The sequence below is a fragment of the Spermophilus citellus genome (genome assembly GCF_964194105.1).
Source record: "Spermophilus citellus genome assembly, chromosome: 5".
Classification (NCBI taxonomy): Eukaryota; Metazoa; Chordata; class Mammalia; order Rodentia; family Sciuridae; genus Spermophilus; species Spermophilus citellus.
Genome location: NC_138186.1, coordinates 24077023 through 24099415, shown reverse-complemented (window position 1 = coordinate 24099415; position 22393 = coordinate 24077023). Strand labels below are relative to the sequence as shown.

Genomic DNA, 22393 nt, shown 5'->3' with positions numbered 1-22393 from the left:
CTCAGTTTGTATTATTCTGTTATAGTAACACCAGACAGACTGAGATATTCCAAAATTGCATCATTAAACAGAGAAAGATTATAAACTTTATCTTCTAATTGCTAGTTAAGGCATCCTTTGACACCCCCCCCCCCTTCCCTGCTCAAAACAAAACAAAACTGAATCCCTTTTTAAGACCTCAATTCAGGGCCTCTGGGAAGTCTTCTTTGATGTTTCTATAACTATTAAGTTTGTCACTTGTCTCATACTACTCTGATGCTATAGATTTCTATCCCCTTAAATGCTAAGCCACTGAAGGGAGAGATTATTTTTCACAGGGTAGATACTTAATAAGAGTTTGGTGAATGAATAAATAAACGAATGACTACTGCCTGAAGGTTCAAGCAGCAGAAGTCACTCGTGTAACTTGTTATGTCAACATAACATTTCTTACTCCCAAGGAAGCACCACTCTGCCCTGTGACTATTTTCAGACCTGCTCCCATCAGGTACTCTGCTGAAGAAAGAGTTTTCAAGATGGTTGGACACATGTGCCTGATTAGTATCTCTGTAAACAATAGCTCATCCCAGATGTTTTAGTTAGCCTTTTCTCTGCTGTGACTTAAAGACCTGACCAGCACAATTGTAGAGAAGAAAAAGTTTATTTGAGGCCTCACAGTTTCAGAAGTCTCTATCCACAGACAGTAGGTTCCATTCCTCAGGGCTTAAGGTGAAGTTGAACATCATGGCAGAAGAGGGTGGCAGAGGGAAGCAACTCACATGACAATCAGAAAGCAGAGAGAGGGAGCTCCATTTGCCAGAATATATATATTATATATTATATATAATATATAATATTATATATATATATATATATATATATATATATATATATATATATATATATATATATCCCAAAGCCATGCCTCTAATTCCCTGCCTCCTCCAGCCACACACCACCTGCCTTCAGTTAGCACTCAATTAATCCCATCAGATGATTAATTCACTGGTTGGGTTAAGGCTCTTTTAACCCAATCACTTCTTCTCTGAACCTTTTTGCATTGTCTCACATGTGAGCTTTTTTTGGGGACACCTCACAGCCAAACCATGACACCAGAGTTCCCCAAAGGAGCATTCCATTGGAGAATTCTCAAAACTCAGGAGTTGGCAAAGTTCTAGGTGAGTGCAGCACATCAGCTTTATCAGGTAAACCGGGAGTTCTTAGGGGACGTTTTTATATTATCTCTGGAGGACATGTGAGGATATTGGCAATGCTGCTAAACCTTACTTCCAGATCTCCTTGGACTAGGCTAAAGATGTGTCCCTCAGGCCTGGGAACTGCCCTCTTCAGAGCAGTCAGGTGATACAGTGGAAAAGGAAGGCCACAGCCATGCATTTTTGTCAGGCTGCTTCCTTTCAAGAGTCAACTTACTTTTCTATAAAATGGGCAAAACAGCAGTGTCCTTATCTGGACAGTGTTTGTCCTATGGGCTATCTCAACCTTACAGACTAGCACAAAACACAGACTTGAACAACTCAGTAAATGTTCTATCAATTATAAAATAAATGATAAGATGCAACAAGAGCTCTCAAACAAGGTACCAACTTAGTCTGGGGGGGTCATAATAACTTCCTGGGGGTGGTTACAGTAAGAGCAGGTTGGGGAGAGGTGAGAATCAGACTCCATCAATCATTAAACGAACAGGGGGTCAGGAAGTAAGCAGGTGGTGTCTGGTAATTTTGGATGCACAGGACAGACTCAGCTCCTGTCCTAATGGAGCTCACTATTCAGTTGTGAGAAACATCATGGCAGATTACACAAATAATGAATTAATTACAACTGGAACAAATTTCATGGGGGAGTCAAAGAAAAAGAACTGAGATAATGTACCTACCAGTGCTTTATGAACTTTCTCATCCCTGAAAAATGCTCCTTTCTGCTAAGATACTAGAAGGGACAAGGGGTAGATAAAATTAGAAAGAAAGCTTCCTTTCTCCTTCCTTTCCTCTCTCCGTTTTCCTTCTTTCTTATCTATTTCATCATGAACATGCCAGGCACATGGTAAATAATCAGATTGGCATCTTTATTCTCCAAACTAGTTTTAGTGTTATATTTAAATGTTACCAGTGCTATTTTTTTCCCTGAATGCTTTGATCCAAAAGGTGATGTGTGATTATCTAACTTTATTACTTGGAGAAAATGTAAGGCAAGAGTATCCACACATCCTGGCCACATGGAGAGGAAGTAAAGTGAACAGTCGTTCCAATGCACACATTGCTAAATAGGACAAAGGTTATCTGTGAGATTTTTAAGGAGAAGCCTTCACTAAGACAAAAGACCTTCCCCAAGAAGCCTGTTGCTAAAGCTGCACTGAACTAAGAGAGAAAACCCTCAGGCCATTTCAGGAAATGATGGAAGAAAGCAGAAGTTTTAATAAGTTTACTATAAAAAATATTAAATTTCAAAGCCAAAAAACAATCTCCTAAGGCTTCAGTAGAACCTTAGCTCAGACTGCTTTGTAAACATGACCTCATCTTTATTAAAGACAGCATCAGCTGGGGTCTGGCAGTGAGGAAGCAGGACAAGAAGAACAGTCACTTCTCCAAGGCCATGCAGAAACCTGTGACAGCCAGCCTGTCATCAGTCACAGAAGAAGGAAGGTTCACCTGTCTACCCACACATCTGTAGCTGACACTTCAGGTTTATGGCACTCTATTTTCTAAAAACTGTCCTTTCCCTAGAAAAGAGAGCTTTGAAGATTCAGGGAGACCTGTATGTGCCAAAGAAGTTGCTTTAAGGCTTCATCAATTGCCATGGCCTCCAGCTGTATAAAAACAGGAAAGAGCGGAGTTGTGGGGTGGCCCCTCTGGATTCCAAAATGGAGTGGATGGGCACAGAAGACAGGTGGTTCTTCAGCAGACATTATGAGCATTTAATAATCTAATACTTTTAACATGCAAAGTCTCCAATAACACCATCAACTGCATGAAGGAAAAACTAAATAGTTTGATATTTTAGTATAAAACAAAATGGTAATCAAACCCATTCTCTTATAACAACCCCCTCAACATTAAGAAATAGCATTTATTATTATTAAAACTGTACCATAAAGAACCTGTGATGGGGGCTGGGGTTGTGGCTCAGTGGTAGAGCGCTCGCCTAGCATGCATGAGGCACTGGGTTTGATCCTCAAAACTACAAAAATATAAAATAAAGATATTATGTCCCCCTAAACCCCCCCAATTTTTTTAAAAGAACCCCTGATGGTAAATACAAGGTCATATTTCATAAATCATGAACATTTCAAAGTGACATAATAAAGTATAATATAACAATAAAAAGGTATTCATATCATGAGCATATGGCTTGATATATTTTCAGAAACTAAGCATGAAGTTTTATGGCCAACTTCAACCAATCTTTCAAATAATGTGATAATAAGAGACAGTTTGGAAGAGTGGAAGGGAAAAACCAGAGGCCAAGGAGGCTAATGGGCTTGTTTTTTGTTGTGGCCATAGCACACTGGATAAATCGTTGACTTCTATTAGTCTTCATTGCCACATGTAATCAGATTAAAAAAATTCTAAGTGTATCTCTGAGTCTAAAGTGTCATACAATGAAAATAAAGGCTGCCTTGCCTTCAAATAAAGTGCTCTAGATGTATCACTTACAGATTGTTTCAGATGTCTTGGTTAGGCCAACATGTTATGGTAACTCACAACAATGCTAGGGAGAAAGTAAAGTTAGGCTGTAACTCTTTTTTGCCTTTCCTTGGCCATTTCCTGTACACGTACTATTAAGAAATGTTATCTTCATTACCTGTCAAAATGAAAGACAGGCCAAATGCCAGCAGCAGAACTGATCTAGATTCCTAATGAGCCAGTGCAGCTGCCTGGTTCTTGGGCCACAGCACCTGGGGACAAGCAGGGCTGGAGTCACCACTGGGACCCAAGATTCTGGGTTGTAGACATTCTATGTTAATGAAGATATGTTTCTCTCCTCAACTGTGGAAATTCTGATTTTTGAATCCTGCAGACTTTTAAAGTCAGTCCTTTAAAAATTTTAACATCGTGTTGCTACTTGGTTTTGGTAATGAGGTGTTCTTGTGGGCATAGGTAGTATTAGCTGAAACGAGCATGTGCTCACACTTATCAAATAAATCCACATGGAGGTGTGTTAAGTCAGGTTTTCATCTCAATGTGGTTAAAACATGTAGAAGGAAAAGCATATAATGAAAAAGATTATTCCAGGAGGTGGGCCACCTATTTTATTTTAGGACATTGCAGTTAACTCCCTTAGATCAGCTTAAGATTAGTTTCCATAGATTAAAAGGCATTCAAATAGAACGATTTAACATATCTTCCAAAAATAATTTACATAGAAGAGTTCTGTTTTCCTCCACTGTGGGCTGCTTTTGAAGGGCTGATAAAGAAATCTGCAGTAACCTCTGATATACTGTGGCAATGACATGCCAAATTGCCCCTCACTAGTCTAAAAGAACGCAGGCCAGTCTTTGACCATTCCAGCACATTCCTACATGCTCATTACTGAGTTAGACACTGAAGAAACCAAATGAAACATACTATTCTTGCCTTTGAGAAATCAGTAATATATTTGGTTGGGTGCATACATAAACAACTAAAGGATCAATTATTGCTATGGAGGCCATATGATTACAGAAGAGAGACAGGAAGAAGGGTTATTGTGGGTGCTTGGAACGTTTCTGTACAATAGAAAAAGGGTAAAATTATATTTAAAGGTAAAAATACTTCAAATTTGAAATATCAAATAAAAGAAAAATCTAATGGATTAGAAAATCTGGAGAGAATACCACATTTGCCAAATGTCAACTGGCTCAATGTTCTAGAAGCATGCAATTAAAATTTGCATATTGAGAGTCAAACATCCAGGACTATTTAAAATGGGCAATAATAAAGGCTTATTTCTCTAGATTTTCTCACTCTTAAAACCTAATCCTCACTCTGGAGACACACTGTCCTAGGCTCCTCACCCCCACATGGTGGTATTAAATTGAGAATACAGAATAAGAGGCAATGGCAAATGTAAGAGTTATTTATGGACTGAGCAATAAAGCATAAAACTGCAATCTTTCTGAAAAAAATCAATTATCTGGACTGATGAAAATTCAAATTTGTAATAAATTATTATTTTTTAGATTATTGACTAAAATAAGTAAAGGGTTCTTGAGGCCAGATTTTAGGGAAAAAATGCTGATGTATCCTTAATAACCAAAATGACCTACCAGTCCTCAGTTATAACAACAGAAGTACATAGTAGATTATCTGGAAAATCACTGTTTTGAAAAATTGCACATGAATGTTAAAGTCTATTTAAATGGCTATTTTAGTCACAAGATAAAAGTGCTAATAAGCTATATGGATCACTTATAATGTGGCTATTAAAAAGTCCAACAGATATTTTTTAAAAGTCCTTACGGCTCACTCATATAACAGAAAAACATTCACATTGCTTAAGTTAAATCACAATATACCTCTTAAATCTGCTTAACCTGTAAGCTATTTAAAATTACAAAAATCAAAATATTCATATTTACAATTTAAACATCAATATGACACTGTAAAGATATGTGCCATTCTGGGAAAAGCTGAGTTTTCCCCTGATAAAAGTTTAATGTTAAAATAAAGGTATACTTTATAAAACCAGCAGTTTCTCTTGTCACAAACAGCATTATTTTTCCTGTCAAGACATTCCCATTATTAATGCCATTTATCTAGTAAGGACTACAGAGCAATCAGATTTGCTTTATTTATAAAGTTTCTAATAGCTGACTTACAGACATTCAGTAAGGAAAGTAAGCAACTTAACATCATAAAATATTGTCAATACATGTATTTTTGATGGTGTTCTTTTTTTTGGGTCCCAACTTGAGATTCAAATTTCTACAGAAAGAGGTAACTTTTAAGTCACACAACAGCATGGCCACTATATATGGTTTTGAATTATAAATTATGTATTGGTTTCTATATCAAATGCCAGAGTTCCTACATATGGAGATCAGTTCATTTTCCATATTCATCTTCATGGAGATTTGTTCCAATAGTAATTTAATCAAGTACCTTTTTACTTGATAGCGATGTGGAAATCATGTAGAACTGAAAGAAGAATTGGGAGTAAATCTGGAAAATCAGAAAACTATTCTTGTCTAAGTCAATTTTCTGTGAATAAAAACACTTCAAATGTGTTTTATCTACATAGCTTTGTTGGTCTAAAAAATTTACAAGCTTAGTGCAAACCAGGCATAAGTTTCATTACATATTTTTAAACAACAAAAGGTCCTTTTCTTGGTCCATTTTCTTCTGTGTCTTCAACTAGAACATGATTTCTGATCTATTATATTCTGCGTCCATTTAAACACTAAGTGCTCATAGGCTGACAGATTTCTTTTCCCCTTCTTGGAAAGCTTGTCCTATTTTTTCCACACCAGATAAAGTCCACCCAGATGCGCTGATGGGCACCTCCCTCTCTCACTGCCCTCCCAACCCTGGATGCCTTTGCAGTCCTCCTCCGTATTCTTGGGTGGGCAGAAACTCATGGAGATGCAGCCACCAGGCAGCTTGCTACTCTCTTGAAGCACATCTGGGCTTTATATCAGGCCTTTAATTAATCCTCAGTGAAAGCCAAGCTATGACATTTTGACTGGGCAGGCTCCAGTTCTGGACAGGTCTTGATTTATTGCGACTGAGTCTCAACCAACTTTGATTTATTTCAGCTTTGGGGAGGAGGGCAGGCTCAGAACAGAAAAGCGCTGTTGAATGTCGGGCACGTGATGTCAGGGCAAGACCTCCAGACTTCCGAAGGCCGCGGGGCAAGTGGGTCAGAAGAGAATGGCCTCTGAGAATGCTGTTTTTAAAATCCCGAGTTTTAAATAACATGAAATTCTATGAAACAAAAATGCAACCATGGAAGAGAAAATGGTTCCTGAAATGCTGGCTGATGGCTATAGAACAGGCAGCCTAGGCTAATCTCTGGGAAAAGGAGGTATCTCAGGAATCTGAGTGACAATCAGGACTCTCATTTGCATTGGGGTGGAGGCTGCACAGGCTCCTCCTTCCTGGGGCTGCTTAGAGAGCAAAGGTGGGGGCTTCCAAAGGACCCCCCTCCTCAGCACCAAGAACAGCTTTTGACTCTTTAAATAAAGGCAGATTTCCTTTTCTCAGGCATAGAGAATAAGTTAAAAGCAAGCAAAGTTATTTGATTAAACAAAAACAAAGTTACTCAACTAATGAATTTCTGTCCTGGGCAGGCACTCCTGTCTGGAATACTGACAATGAGCTGAGCTCACTGCATGTCCTTGAGTCCATGAGAATGGTCACTGCCACTCTCAACCCAGCACTTCACAATACTCTGACACTGGCCAAGCTGGGGCCCACAGGATGATGCCCTTGAATGCCTTTCTGCAGCCTTGATCCTTGGCATAAAGCAGGGGCCCTCATTCTAGCATCTTTGCTGACAATGCCCCATCACCTTCATGGGGAATGGACTACACAGGATGAGCATCCCTGATGTCACTAAAAACATGGCTGACAAAAGACAAGTGTCAACAATTGTTCAAGGCAAAGTTAAGTTTCTTAAAAGCGGTAGGGAAAATGGGCTAAAAAAAAAAAAAAAGAGAAGAGAGGAAGTAGAAGAAAAGGGACAGGAACAGAAAAAAGGATACAGGCAACATGGCCCAAGATGTGGGTAGAGCATAGGCTTTGGCCTTGGGAACACATACATTTGAACATCTCATAGCTACTTATTCATGTGTGTGAGGAGTCTCCTGTTCTTCAGGGACAAAATGGGAATCAAGCCCTTATTCTGCAGAACTTCCAGGAACACATGAGGAAAGGCCTACAAAGCTCTTACCACAATTAATGCTAGTGCTGAGGACCCAGGGGTAGGACCTCAAAGGCACCCGTGTGCCCACATCTAGTGTAATTGTACAGTTGTAGATGCTGGTGTGTGAGGTTCTAACAGGGTGTCTGGGGACCCGTCTTTGGGAAGGAACGCCTAGGTGGCTGTGAGTCCCTGCCACCTGCTGTGCTCCTATGGAAGTGAAAAGTATTCACCATCTTTCCTCACAGATTCACATAGAATGTCTGTTATGAAAGACAAGAATTTGTAGCTGAAACTACTGAATGAGTGATACTTGTGACAAGTATTAATGTCATTGTTAGTTTTGTGACTAGACTCAAAGCTTGAACATGAGGACATGAGAGAAGTGCTATCATATTTTAAACTGGCTTCAGGATGTGTGTGTGTGTGTGTGTGTGTGTACAGACACACACACATGTGTATGGTGGGTGGTCAATTTCCCGTTTCTGCAAATAGTCAAGTGCCAACTTTGAGAGCTGGCATGCCAGGATTCAGTAAGCAAGCTTCAAGCATGGGGTAAGCTGTAAAATCCACAGAGTCACCAGGATTTTTAGGCAGTAATGTAACCCACACCAAAACACTAATGGCTATAAATGAAATAACCAGAGTTGAAGAAAACAACTGCATAATAAAATACAAATGTTTTATCATTGAAGATGGCATATTTTAATTTTTATTGCCAGTTTTTTCAACCTAAGGTCAAAGTTACCTGAATGTATATATTTACTGCTTTTGGAATCAAAACTCTATGGTACTCTAGTTTCTTGGAGATTATGAACTGGTTAAGAACTGAGAAGCCACAGGTGAGGAGTACTGGGCATTCACAAGACCTGTGAAGCCTGGAAGCCCTAGGTCTGCACATCAGGGTTCCTCTGGCTCCAAAACTATGTGTATCACAGAACAAGGAGAGAAAAAGAGCCAAAGTCCTATAGGACCTGCCCTCTAATCAGGATCCAGGCTACCTATAGCCCAGGCTACAAGGTCCTACTCCCCAGCCATTCTGTTGCTCCTGAAGCAGAGACAGGACCCACTGTGGGGCCTACCCAAGCCCAGTCCCAGGCTTCAGAGAAGGAGGAGGTGGGAATCCATAGCACCCACTCCTCTATCAGGACTGGTACTGCCAGAATTCCAATATTTTCTGTTAATCTGTGAAAAAGAAGATGGGAGTTGATAGTAATAGGTCCTTAAATTTGTACCTGGAAGCATATTCTCTAATATAATATCCTGTTTTTAATGCATATTTTCTCTCTCCCTTGGTTGTTGACTTTTGTGAAAGAATAGCATGAGCATACACACGCATGTCTATGTTAATGTGAACCCACATACACACAGATTCAAATCACTTCAAGCTCCCTGGGAATAGAGGGGGAAAGATGAAAAACGAGTGGACAAGTGCTAGAAAAGCAAGTGCCACAACTCCAATGACACCAGTTTTTAAACCTGAATTCAGACAAAATTTAAACAAACAAATCTGATACAAATATGCTGTGGCCTACGTAGAGATAACTTTCTAAAACTATTTTAAAGAAAGCTTTATTTAAGAAATCCAAAACCAATACCAACTTTGGGCTAGTACAGAATTAAACAAAAGCGTGATGTGAACCCTCCTGGAGGCTCCACATAAAGGAACCTTCAAACACATGGGAACACTTTCCTTTGGGACACGGTTGTTGGGGTTCAGAAAGGATACACCCAAATATGCTGCTTTAGATTTCCAACTGAAAATACCTTGAGGGCAGTAAAAAGGGAAGGTTTTTTTTTCTTTCAGATCTGCCAAAAAGGAACATAAGTGCCTTCAAGCTTGTTACTGAAATGTCATTAAGCAAGGAGAATACCGTTTTAACAATAGAGGATGAGACTGAAAATCAAACACTCACCCAGAGCTCAGAGGAACTCATCCTAGGCCACTGTTTTTCACGTCCATTTGTCTCCCCTCAAAATCACTTACTCTTCTTCTAAACGTGCCTGCAGCCCCCTTCCCTCTCCCTTCTAAAGAGGGTACTTATACCTCAACCATTTGCCTTTGCCCAAGTTTCATCATTTGTGTGGCTCCTATGCATCTGTGTACTTCCATAAGTGCACACATCGTGTACCTTTTTTCCTGTTAATCTATTGTTGGCTTATTTCAGCACACTGAAGCATGGAAGCTTCAGAGAAAAAGTTTTAATTTCTCTACAGTGTATTTCTTTTTACAGATCAATAGGCCAATGAGTTCATAAAGCAAATGTCACTGACTTATTGAATTTAATAAAGCAAGTATGCCACAGAACGACAACGAAAGACTTCTTCTGGGCTTCTGTGGAGCTGACATGCATTTTACAAAAATACAAATGAAAGTTTTAAGAAAATATGTGCTTACAAGTATTAAGGTGTACTTATATACTTATGTATTAGAGATAATAATGATCAATAAGCAAGCTATGCTTTAGGCAAGCACTCGACCACTGAGCTATACTCCCAATCCCTGTCATTTTTTAAAATTTTATTTTCAGTTTTAAATGGACTTTCATTTTATCTTATTTATATGCAGTGCTGAGAATCGAACCCAGTGACTTGCACATACTAGGCAAGCACTCTACCACTGAGCTATGACACCAGTGCCCCCTGTGTCACTTTTTATAAGTTACTTTTCTCATATTTTTTTTCACTTGAAAATTTAAACTCAGGATTCTCTTTGCCAGGAAGTTTACAAGTATGAACTACCAGTTCTGTTCTAAATTTCTCTATGAAAAAATACTTATTGAATCAAAAACTTTCTTTGAGATGTACACAATCTGAATTCTGACATAAACTCCAATAAAGATGGTGTCACTTAAGTCTCATCATTCTTATCAGCAAAGGTACAAAGAGGCATGAAAAGTCTGTTGCCCCTTTCAGCCATAGTTACCTCTTCTGATCATCATTCTGATCCTGAGGCAGACAGTAGGCAATTCAAGGCATGAATTGCTGCTTCTTGTCTCAGAGATTCCAAAAGATGTAGAAGTTCAGATATTCCCATGACTCTTGCTTATGAGTAGTTGGCATGTATTAGAAAGATCACCTATATTCTACTTACTCATATTTTTAAATAACTGAAGAGTAAAGTAGAAATTAATAAACTAAGAGCTATGTATTAAAATCCCAGGTTTTCTGTTGACTCATCACTGGCCCTAAAGGCAAGAGTAATTAACCCCAGAGGAGTTAGAACATTCATATCTCTGCAATGAGGACAACTGTACCAACTGGCTCAGGAAAGTGCCTCAAGATCCTCAGAGAAAAGATGCTATGTAAATGGAAAGGATGATAGGGCTCTGCCCCCAAACAGGGCATTCATCACACCAGTAAATTTACACATGCTTAATTCATTTGTATGGCTGCCATTAGGAACAAAAAGAGCACACCAGACGCCTGCCTTAAGGAAAGTCCCTTCAAACAAAGACTTTTTGTGACTAGTACAGCTTGGTAGTCTTTAAATGGAGTGGACTAAACTACAGACAAAGCAGCAGCTGAAAAGCTTGGGAAGAGAAATGGAACTCTGGGCCTGAAGCTAAAGCACTTAAGTAAAGTGAGTGTTTCTAGAACTTCACTTGACAATTGAAGTTCTGCCTACTTTTGAATTACCTATCTGAAAGAATGGATTTAAGAGACTTGACAAAGACCCAAATGTACAGACTCTGTTCTTATGGTTAGTTTTGTGTCAACAACTAGAAGCCTTCTTAGGTCCTTTACTTAAAAACTTTTGGGGATTCTTTGGATTGCACATGGCTCTTGCTGTGAGGTATAAGAGTCTCTGCTTTTGACTGGTGCCCTGGTAGTCATTCAGGGTGAGTACTGATTACCTGCTTTACCCAAAGGGCAATCTGTATTCAGAAAGCTGAGAAATTAGTCTGTGAGTGCTGCTAGCTCCAAAACTTCCAAAACACTCCAAAACTTCCCTGAAAAACTCTCCATCTGGGAGAAGAATTGTATGTGCTCCTTCAGTGTGAGGGGCGCTATGTGGCCAGGGCCCATCAGCTAATCATTGAAGACAAGGTAAGGGTCACTGAGGCCTCCCATCACATGCTTACCATGGAGGAAATGACAAAGTGCTTATCAAAAAGAGAGTAACCTACAAGCATCCCAGCTTTCTTTTTTCATGGCTTCCTATCTTCAGAATTTGATAACTGTAGATGGAGACTACTGGGTTCTGAATATGCAATTTCATGCATAACAAAGTGAATTTCAAGTCCACAAGTATGGAGAATCCCTCCATTAACAAAGGCAGGTGATGGCTGCCATGTGACATGAAGTGTGTCTGATTCAAGTCGAGATTTCAAGTGTTAAGCGCTTACTGAATTTTAAACAGAGTATAAGATGTCTCAATCACTTTTAAATTTCTTCTACATATTTAAATAATATTTGGTGTTTATTAACTAAAATACAGTATTAAAATTAATGTCACTTGTTTCCTTTACATTTTTCAGTATGGTTAACTAGAAATTATATTTTAAAATTTTCATTATTTCTTGCTTATTTTACTTTTTGATGCTGGGATTGCAAAGGGCATCAAGCATGACAAGCATGCACTCCACAACTGAGCTATACCTCCAGCCAGAAAATTTATAAATTATAATCAATCATATAGATCATATGAGTAGCCTGAATTACATTTTTAACAGATAGTACTTTCTACAACATCTTTTATCCTGGCATATAAAATTAAATAGAAATTATCTTAAACTAGTGCAGAATAACTGATGTAAACTTGGAAAAAAAAGATATTAGGCTATATGAATTAGTTATTTTACTTAGTAATTTCATAATATTAAAACATGAACTCAAATTCAGAACTAGAGAACACCTTATTCTGTTACCAGATATTTTAAAAACATCATTTTACACTAAATATTAAATAATGCTTGTATGAAGAATTGTTTATTAAGCTGGAATCATATTCTCAGATTATGAACCTAAAACTACACAGAACTCTAGTCTCTGGCTCTGAAGATGAGAAAAATCCATATGGCAAAGTGATTTTCTAGAGGTACAAGGAGCAGTAGCACAAAACTCAAGACTCAAAATCTAGCAAGAGGGACACTACTCACCATAGAACAAGGTGCTGTGGGTCAAGTCACACAATCAATCCCCCCCACCAGTCTTCAGCCCAAGAAAAGAGGAAATACGACATGCAGGATCAGTTTTCCAGTTGGAGGTAAGCTGTAGAAGCATAATGTACACATTCAAAATTGTGTGTGTGTGTGTGTTTGGGGGTGTGTGTGTGTAAATAAGAAAAAGTGAAATTAATGCCCTCAATGAACATGATAGCTTTCCTCTAGGTAAGTATTATTAACCCTTAAAAAGGGCTATAGAAAAACTGCTATTCTGCTTTTAAGAAAAAGTTTGGAATGGGGATGTAACTCAGTGGATTATTACACTTACTAAAAAATGTTTTCAAAGTTCACTGCACTTGCCATTCCCTGTAATTGGTCTACAACATTTTTGGCTATTGAACACAGACAGTCTGGTGTTTTCATGCATCCTGCAACTGAATTTCCCCTCTTGAGTGATTTGATACAAGAGGTGTTTCCACAGCCTGCACTCTGCAGTCAGGGGTAGGCTGAGATCTGTGACATTTCTAACAACAATGCACATGTACACTTGATGTAGGTAATAGAAAGGGCATGCAAGTAACATTTCTAAAAGTAATAAGCCTTCCCTACATACTGATTAGCAAAACCAGAGGTAAGGAAACTGTGTCCAGGGGCATGCTAATGTCTCCCAGAGAAGTCCAGGCAGGAACTTCAGCTGTTCTATCTTTGGACCATTAATACTGGATGTTGAGTCAGGCTACCTCCCAAAACACCTACAACTGAAAAGTAATTCTTCTCAAATGGAAACTGGCATATTAAGTGTACCCTCTAGGTTTGGGGAATGTTTCCCATCCCCAAATAAATTTTAAAGCACAAAGAGACAGTTAGAAATGGTCACTCGGCTGATAACTGTGTTTTATTTAGTAATCTGTCAGATATGGCAGAAAAAACTGACCTTTATATTTTAATTTGCTTTGCATGTTCTTTTTCCCATTTAAAAAAATATGGAATTTGTCAAAAGAATGAACAGAAATCATGAGAGTATGATATGCCTTTCCTTGTCACACTGGCTCATTTTCAAGGGAAAAGAATTATAGCCAGAGAGAGGATGTTGCCACACGCGTATAATAATGGTATGAACCATCCTGACTCGCAACATAAATTGAACCATTAAAGGATTTACGTGTTCCTCATTAACTTTTATTAGCCTCAGTTTTTAACTTTTTTCCTTCCTCTTAAAATTAAAACTGAGTATTCCCTTCAACTTTGCACACCTTCCAGGAGCATTCAGACTAAAATGAGTCTTTGTAGGATCACGGACTGGTTGTCTATGAGGGAAAACAACACCTCAAATAATCAAATCCTCTGGTACAGAATTTCTTTCAAAGTCTCTAACCCTTTATTTAAAAAATAATAAGTCTAAGGCTATAATTTTAAAGCTTTTTCTAACTTAGTCCTGGGAAGAATAAGAGATTTCATATTCCTGTCATTTTTCTGTTTATCATTCCTATCATTAAAAAGGATGTAATCTAATCAAAGCCTTGTGGAGAAGGCTCCAACTTTGTAGAAGTCTTCCTATGTGTATGGGGACTAGGTTACGCACTTTGCCTTTATTATCTTATACAACAAAGCCTGAAAGTTTTAAATAGGTATAAGACACTCTTATTATGAAATAAAACATAAAAACACAAAATTACAATCTTGTACACACACTCCTGTAGAATTATGTCTAATGACCGCTTGATTTTTTTCTGCCACATTAAAGGCCCAAATAACTACAACAAAGTACCTTTCAAAATTAGATCTACATTTACCTCTGTCACACAAAATATGAATTGAGCAGAGATGTTCAGTTGTATAATTGATGTGTAATAATTATCTGTTGCAAATTTGATCCTTTATTTTTGTCAATGGACTCTTAAAGAAACTCAGACATGGCAATTATGTCCTGATTATATTTCTAGTTACCTTAATAAGCAAATTCGGTAGCCACTATGTGTAAGAAATTTTAGAAGCAAGTTTTCTTCCTTAAAGAATAAAATGGTGCAATTCTTTTAAATTTAAAATACTCTATTCCAGCTATAGGGGAAAAAATAATAATATGTCAAAAAATGACAATACTATGCATTTTTTTTTTCACCTTGGAAACTTTAGACTTGAAAGAAAGTTTTCCATCACTCCAGTTGAATTCTAAGACCACCAGTATAACAACACCACTCAGAAAACCACAGGGGTGGCCTTGCTAGAATATACATAGAGTTGCTGAGGAACAGGAAACGAAGCCAGATGGTTCTGCTGAGGGAAGCACTTTTTTTTTCCTTCATAAAGCCAAAAAAGTACTAATAGGTCAAACGCAAAAATGCAGATATGGTAAAATAGAAAGCTAACAGGGAGATTTATGTAAACAAGACACACTTAGTTTTGCATTATGTTCTCATCTACATCAGTAAATGGATGCAGAAAAGGAAAAAGAAAAAGAAAAAAAGAAAAGTAATACAATAGATTTATCCCTTAGATCTGGGGGGTTTCTTGACAGGGAGAAAAGCTACTAATTCTGCTTGAGCACTGTTATAAAATTTTGGAAATTCAAACACACTGAGCATCTGCGAGTTATTGTGAAAACTTTTTTTGGTGAACCTTTAATACAGACTCTGATATAATCACAGTTTATACTCTGGCTTCTTATACATCTGGTTAAGTGTGGTTGATCACAATTGCATGAAGTCCAAAAGCAGTACAACAACCTGACAGCAATCTGAGCTTGCTTCTAGAGTAGGAGGACCACATGCTTTGAGCTCCCTCAGTACACACTTATGCCCTAAAACTTCAGAACTGACCAGGTACTGGGACTTGATTCAGGCATGTGTCTCCCAGAACACCTGGCTTTGTATGAACAATACTCTCTATATAACACCCTTATCTTGTCTTCCTTGATTTGAATATTTGAAGCTCAACACCTGGCTGCCTAACCTCTCTTCCAACAGAGTGGTCATTAGACATGTTTCTGGCTAATGAAATGCTCATTCTGGTGGCCAGATTTCTGTGGCCTGCCCTTTCCTGTCTGAGCCTGGGTGGAAGGTACATAGGACAGGTGGGCTGAAGTACCCTTGTGATCATGAGAGGCTCAAAATAATCCCAAAGACTGGTCCTCACATCTGTGAAGCATTCAATGGCTGGTAGTTGCATAGTCCTATACTTACTGCACCCCTTTACTGATGTATGAAACAACTGAGATGACTAGTGTCCATACCACAAAGGCCACAAGGGGACTTCAGATTCTGAACTGTCTTTGTTAAACCAAGAATATCTCTGAATAATACTGTTAGATGATGGGTACAAAAAAGTACTAATAGGTCAAACATAAAAATGCCGATATGGTAAAATAGAAAGCTAACAGGGAGATTTATGTAAATAAGACACACTTACTTTTGCATTTTGGAGATAATACACAAAGTTGCTTCAGTTTTATAGGAATTGATGGGGCTGATCTAGCTTGTGGTCTGCCTCTCTGGAGTAGTCATTAATAAATGTGCAGAGCAGTCATTAATAAATGTGCAGAGTAGTCATTAATAAATGTGCACTGAGTCCCTGTGTTCAGGGTGCTGTGGGAGGGGTGCTGGGGACTACCAAAAGGAGACAGCTGGGGGGGGGGCTCTCAGGAATGGGAATAAAGAGAACTTAAGTCCAATATGAGAAGTGGCCAGGAGTATTATGGTGGGGTTAGGGGAGAGGACGGGTCCTGCCCACGGATCAGTGGCCAGACATGGATAAAGAGCCCCATTGCGAGGGATTGAACTCAGCGTCTTGCCATTACTGAGCATGTGTTCTACTACTGAGCTATACCCCTAGCCCCCAAAAGATTCTTATATAGAAGTGTTTAACAGTAGCTGTAGAAAACCTACACACACTGTGTAGGAAGAAGAAAAGCATTCTGCAGTATCATGTCAGGTTCTTCATCTGTGGGATTTCATTCCCTTCTGGCTGTACTTCACCTACATGTTCAGAGGACAGTTCCCAGGTCCCTCCTGCAGCCTCTGACTCAGTGTAGTGATGCTGTGTGGGTTGCCCGTGCTGGAGGGGACAGGGAAGGGAAAAGAGGAAGAGAGAGAGGCAGTGAGGAATAGGAAGTGTCAGGGTACAGTGAGTTAGGAAAGATCCTACTGAAATATTTAACTAAGCTAATGTAATTTCTTGGAGGCCCACTAGACTTCTAACATCCCAGAGCCCTATACCACGAGCAATTAAACAAGCAAACCCGTAATTCATTAGGGATAATTTTAATAGATGACTCATTTGGCCCAGTCAGTCAATGATGCTTTGGTTTCCCAAAGGCCCTGGAAGATAGTTAACCACAAGGAAGCTTTCAGCTACCACTGACAAGCAACAATGGAATTTAAACCACCTCTGCCACTTCTTCAAACTTCTTACTGCAGGTTTTGTGAAGATAAAGATCAAATGAAACAATTTCTGATAAACTTGTATTTCCTGTACAGAGGTGATACCTTCCTTAAATTGTATGATTGTACAACTATTAAATTAATACTTACTGCAGACGAAGTCTCCTGTTTAGAATGCAGAACCTGGCCTGGTAACTTTTGGCTCTTCAAATGTTTTACAGTGTGCTTCTCAATTTCTCACACTGGAGCAGCCTCACAGGATGAGTAGAGAACTTAGAAGACCAGTGATAGAAATGTTAGCTTGTCTGCAACTGCTAGTGAGAGGCATATATTTGTTAGATGGCCAGTGTTTGAAGTCAGTAAAAAATGGGTTTAAAATCTCACAAGGATGTCTAAATGTACTAAAAATCACCCTAGAAATAGCAATGTGTCAAGAAGACATCACACTGAACAAACCGCTCAGTACGAATGAGGACTTCAGATAAGGGCTTCTCCTTTCAAAGTCAGCCAATCCTTATGACAACTACAAATATAATTCCTGCTGTCTTAACCATGCTTAGAGATCTGTTGGGAGAATAGAAGAGGTCAACTGTCCCAGGTTTAAGTAGAAATCTGGTGAAAATTCTATTTTATTTTCAAACTTGAAATTTAAGATCAGTGAAAAGCACAAATAAATCTTGACGTAAAAGAGATACTATAAAAAATAAAATGAAAGTGTGTAGCCCTTGTAATCCTGATTTTTGCCTTTTCCTGGTGAAAAGAAGGTAGGTGGGCTGTTATACTCTGGATGAGTACAGATATGGTGACAGGATGGCCCAAGAGGCAGAAGGCCACAGTCACCTCCCTGGAATGCAACCTGTCCCCTCCAGCACGGGCAACCCACACAGCATCACTACACTGAGTCAGAGGCTACAGGAGGGACCTGGGAACTGTCCTCTGAACATGTAGGTGAAGTATAACCAGAAGGGAATGAAATCCCACAGATGAAGAACCTGACATGATACTGCAGAATGCTCTTCTTCTTCCTACACAGTGTGTGTAGGTTTTCTACAGCTACTGTTAAACACTTCTATATAAGAATCTTTTGGGGGTTAGGGGTATAGCTCAGTAGTAGAACACATGCTCAGTAATGGCAAGACACTGAGTTCAATCCCTAGCAACACACACACACACACACACACACACACACACACACTTCTTTAAAATTTCACATATATGTAAAAGCAAAGTTTCATTATTAGAAGGTGACCTGCTTCTACTTTTTGTGTATGTGTTAGAATTGTAAGATAGGAAGAAATAACAGAAGAATCCTTAAGATTTTCTGTAACAATAGTATCTGTGATGGAAATTTGGGTCCATTTAGAAGAATCTATTAAAAACAAGACCCTGGAAAACTAAAAGCAAAATACACTGATGAGCATGCAAATAAAAAGATTTCTGAATGAGATGATGGCATGTTATCAGGCATGCCCAGGAGCATTTGACCAGTAAATAAATGAAGTTTTTGTGATTTTCAAATTTCGTTTTGTAAGTCAGGGCCAGTTTATCATTCATTCTGTTCTTCTATCTGCTCAGAAATTCATCTTTGAAAATAAGAATAAAGTCTAATAGTAGAAATCTAGATTCTAGTAGAATCTAAAAATAATTAGGAAATGACCACTATATTAGAACATACAGGTACTTCTCAGTGTCCCTTATGGCTTACAAGCAATCAGACAGAAACATGCTCAGAAACATTTTGCTGCAATCAAGTAAACATATCACAACTCAGCCTGAATGTGGAAAAATAATGGTCAGTGGGAAATGTCTTATACTAAGAAAACATCTTTTACTAATACAAGAAATAAAACGTATTTCATATAGTTACATTTCATTTTAACAAATTTTATAAATAAATAGTAGGGTAGGATTTTATGAAGAAATGATTGAGTATTTACTGGGCAGCTTATATCACCAGACACACTTCGAGGTGCAATTAATGAAAAATGGGACTAGGAATCAGGTCCTGCCATCCAGGAGCTTACTAGATGGACTGAAGAGAGATAACAGTCCTAAAGTCACTATCCTCAGAAGTCCTGCTCCTCTCAGATTCTGAAGGAAGAAATGAACAGCAGTGATTTGTGCTCAGTCATTCTCTCTATGATATGAGAAACATAGCAAGCACAACTGGTCCTAAGTATTCTTATATAACCCTGAGAGGTACCTAGGGGAGCTATCCTAAGGAGTGATTTCATTTTTTTTTTTGAGAACTTTTCTAAAAATTTCCATATTTGAATCTTAAACCAACATTGCAAAGACAATTTCTCAAAGGACTTCTCAATTTTGCCTTTAGATAATTCTGCTTCTGTAGAATGGTCCTTGTGAATTAAATGGGCTTTTCTTTCAGGAGAACTTTATTTAACTCTACCCCAAATTCATGCATATGGAACATGTTTAACTTATATGTATGATATGCCTATAGTTTCTGAAGTAGCTCCAAAAAGCTGAGAACTCTGGAAATCTAACTCCAAGAGGACAATGGCTTTTGAATATTCTCTATAGCAAGGCAGAGTAGGACATTTAACAACTTCACTAGCCTATTTTACGGTGATTTCACTGCAAGTGAAGATGTCAAACACCTATTCCTATACAATTGTGGAAAGCAGGTTGTGCACTGCTGAGTTACTCCATGATGCATGTGGAAAGCAGGCTGTACCTAACCCTGAGTTACTCATTTTACAAAGCAGTTGTTTGCCAGGAGTTTCTTCAGTTTGAGTTTAAGTGCTGAAGTGGAATTACCCTACACCTTATTTGTATAAGTAAAAAATCACATCTACCTGGCACAACCATAGGAAAAAAAACTGACAAATAATCATGCTAATAAAAATGATAACCTTTGAACTTAATGAATTAAATCAGAAGCACATGGATACATTGGCATATCAAAACCCCATATCAGATAAATCAGGTCCATGGGCTCATCAAAGATACCAGACCACCAAATGAAGTGTCCCTTTTCTGAAGCCCAATAAAAGGAGGTACTTCCTAAGACCGGACACAGTGGCACAATGACTGTGTCACCTGATCATTTGTCATGAACCTTGCCCAGGAAAACCACCACAATGACAATCCTCTGATTCTCTGGTTCTGGGCTTTAGCTCAGTGTCATTTCTCCAGCCCACAAGGATGCTTGGCCCACTCCAAGCTGATACCTAAAGCTGACACTCTGAAGCTGCCACCTGTTCAGACCCTGGTTCTGTGTTTTGACATCTTGGTGCCTTGAACAAGTTCACTGGGTGGTTTCTAATCTCATATGACCACCTGTACTGGCTCTTGCATTCATATCTGCTCTGGGCCTTTGCTCTCAGTCCAGCCTCCTGAACCCCTTTACCCTTTCTTAGTCTTTCTGTGACCTGTTTATATCATTGCATAAAGTGTGATGAATGACTTGAGTGTTATAGATATTAGTAATTAAGATTGGTATAAAACAATCTGTGTTTGCCCAGATTATAACTATTAGGTGAACATTGAGAATTCTGTAAATGGCAACTTCTCAAAGTGGTGTAGCTTATGAATTTATTGTTATTCAATTAATTCTGATATTGTGGAATGACATGAATGCGTTTGGTCTATGTTACTGGTATGTCTCCCTCACAACACAATACATATTTGAATTCCTGCAATGTCTGTCCCATGTCACCTGGCCTCACCACTACTGCTGTGGACAATCAGCCATAGATCACCAGGACAGATGACCCCATCAATTCAAGTGACTTTTAGGATCAACTTGCACTGCAAAGCTATGTTATCACAGCTTCACTAAAGTCAACAGGTAAAACAAACAAACACACACACACACACACACACACAAAAACCCATAATCTATCTTAAAAATTCAAATGATCCAACACTAGCAGAAGGGATCAAACTCTTTTTAACCTAAGAAAAAAGGATTAGGAGAATCTTTGTGAATCATTGCTGTGATTCCCTTACAGAGAATAAGCAGAAGACAAGTGTTTTAGAATGGACTAAATAGAAGCAGCAAATAAAATGTATTTCTTTGCTTTGGGAAACATTCAACTTGATAAAGGTTTCATTTTTGTGGCTGTGGATGCAAAGGCATAATGAACTCATTTGTATTAAATGATCCACTGAAGCTGAGCCTGGAAACCTGGGACTCCTTGAGGGTACTCCAGTGGTCCACAAAGTGACAAGGCAGAGCCCCAGGGCCTTCCCACCAAGTTCCCTGAGAATAAAACATGTAATTTTGATAAATGATTTCCTGCCATAAAGGTGCTCAATAAATAAGACAAAGACAAATGATATTTTAGAATGAATTTTAAAACAGATTTTTACTTTTGGCTTGGGGTGTGTGTGTGTGTGTGTGTGTGTGTGTGTGTGTGTGTGTGAGAGAGAGAGAGAGAGAGAATATGAGCGTGTGCACATGTGTGTGCCAGAGGAAGAAAGATAAATTAATTTATAGTATTCTTGTCCACAGAGCACATGAATATAAGAGAAATATTGCCTTAACTATAAACCATTTTGCTCTCTCCAAAGGGCACTAGTATTAAAGTGAAACACTGAAGATCTATACCTTCTAAGAAATTTATCATTAATCTGTATTTATCACAAAATTATCATTAAACTTATGTGATGTTATTTGAGGCAATTCCATCTATATCACATGATTAGTCTTGTTATTAAAATTAAATAATTTTGTTTGTGGGTGGAAGTAGACCTGACCTGGAAGAGAAGCTGGGGGCAAGAGACCTAGGGCAAGGGACGGACGGACACACACACACACACACACACACACACACACACACACACACAGTGCTGGGGAGAAGTGGGAAGGGCAGGCCAACCAGGGCTGAGGGAAGAAGCTTAAGGAATTCTCCCCCCTCCCCTTCCCTCTCATTTTCCCTCTAGTAGGGGATAGGAAAGGTAGCAAAATACAACAGTCATTAATATGGTATTATGTAAAAATGTGGATATGTAACCGATGTGATTCTGCAACTTGTATTTGGGGTAAAAAAAATGGGAGTTCATAACCCACTTGAATCAAATGTATGGAAGATGATATGTCATGAGCTT

General features: G+C 38.6%; 1 protein-coding gene across 2 annotated transcripts in view; it reads right to left on the bottom strand.

Annotated features, from left to right (window-relative positions):
- Window positions 1-22393, bottom strand: part of GMDS (GDP-mannose 4,6-dehydratase) — a 676213-nt gene that overhangs the window by 296338 nt on the left and 357482 nt on the right. Inside the window, exon 8 of one of the 2 annotated variants that reach the window (XM_081295088.1) lies at window positions 16251-16994. The exons of the other annotated variant lie outside the window; for it this stretch is intronic. Within the exon in view, the coding sequence (XP_081151214.1) occupies window positions 16863-16994 (132 nt within the window). The 3' untranslated portion in view covers window positions 16251-16862. Of the gene's footprint in view, window positions 1-16250; window positions 16995-22393 lie in introns of those variants that run through there. 2 annotated transcript variants of the gene reach the window in all.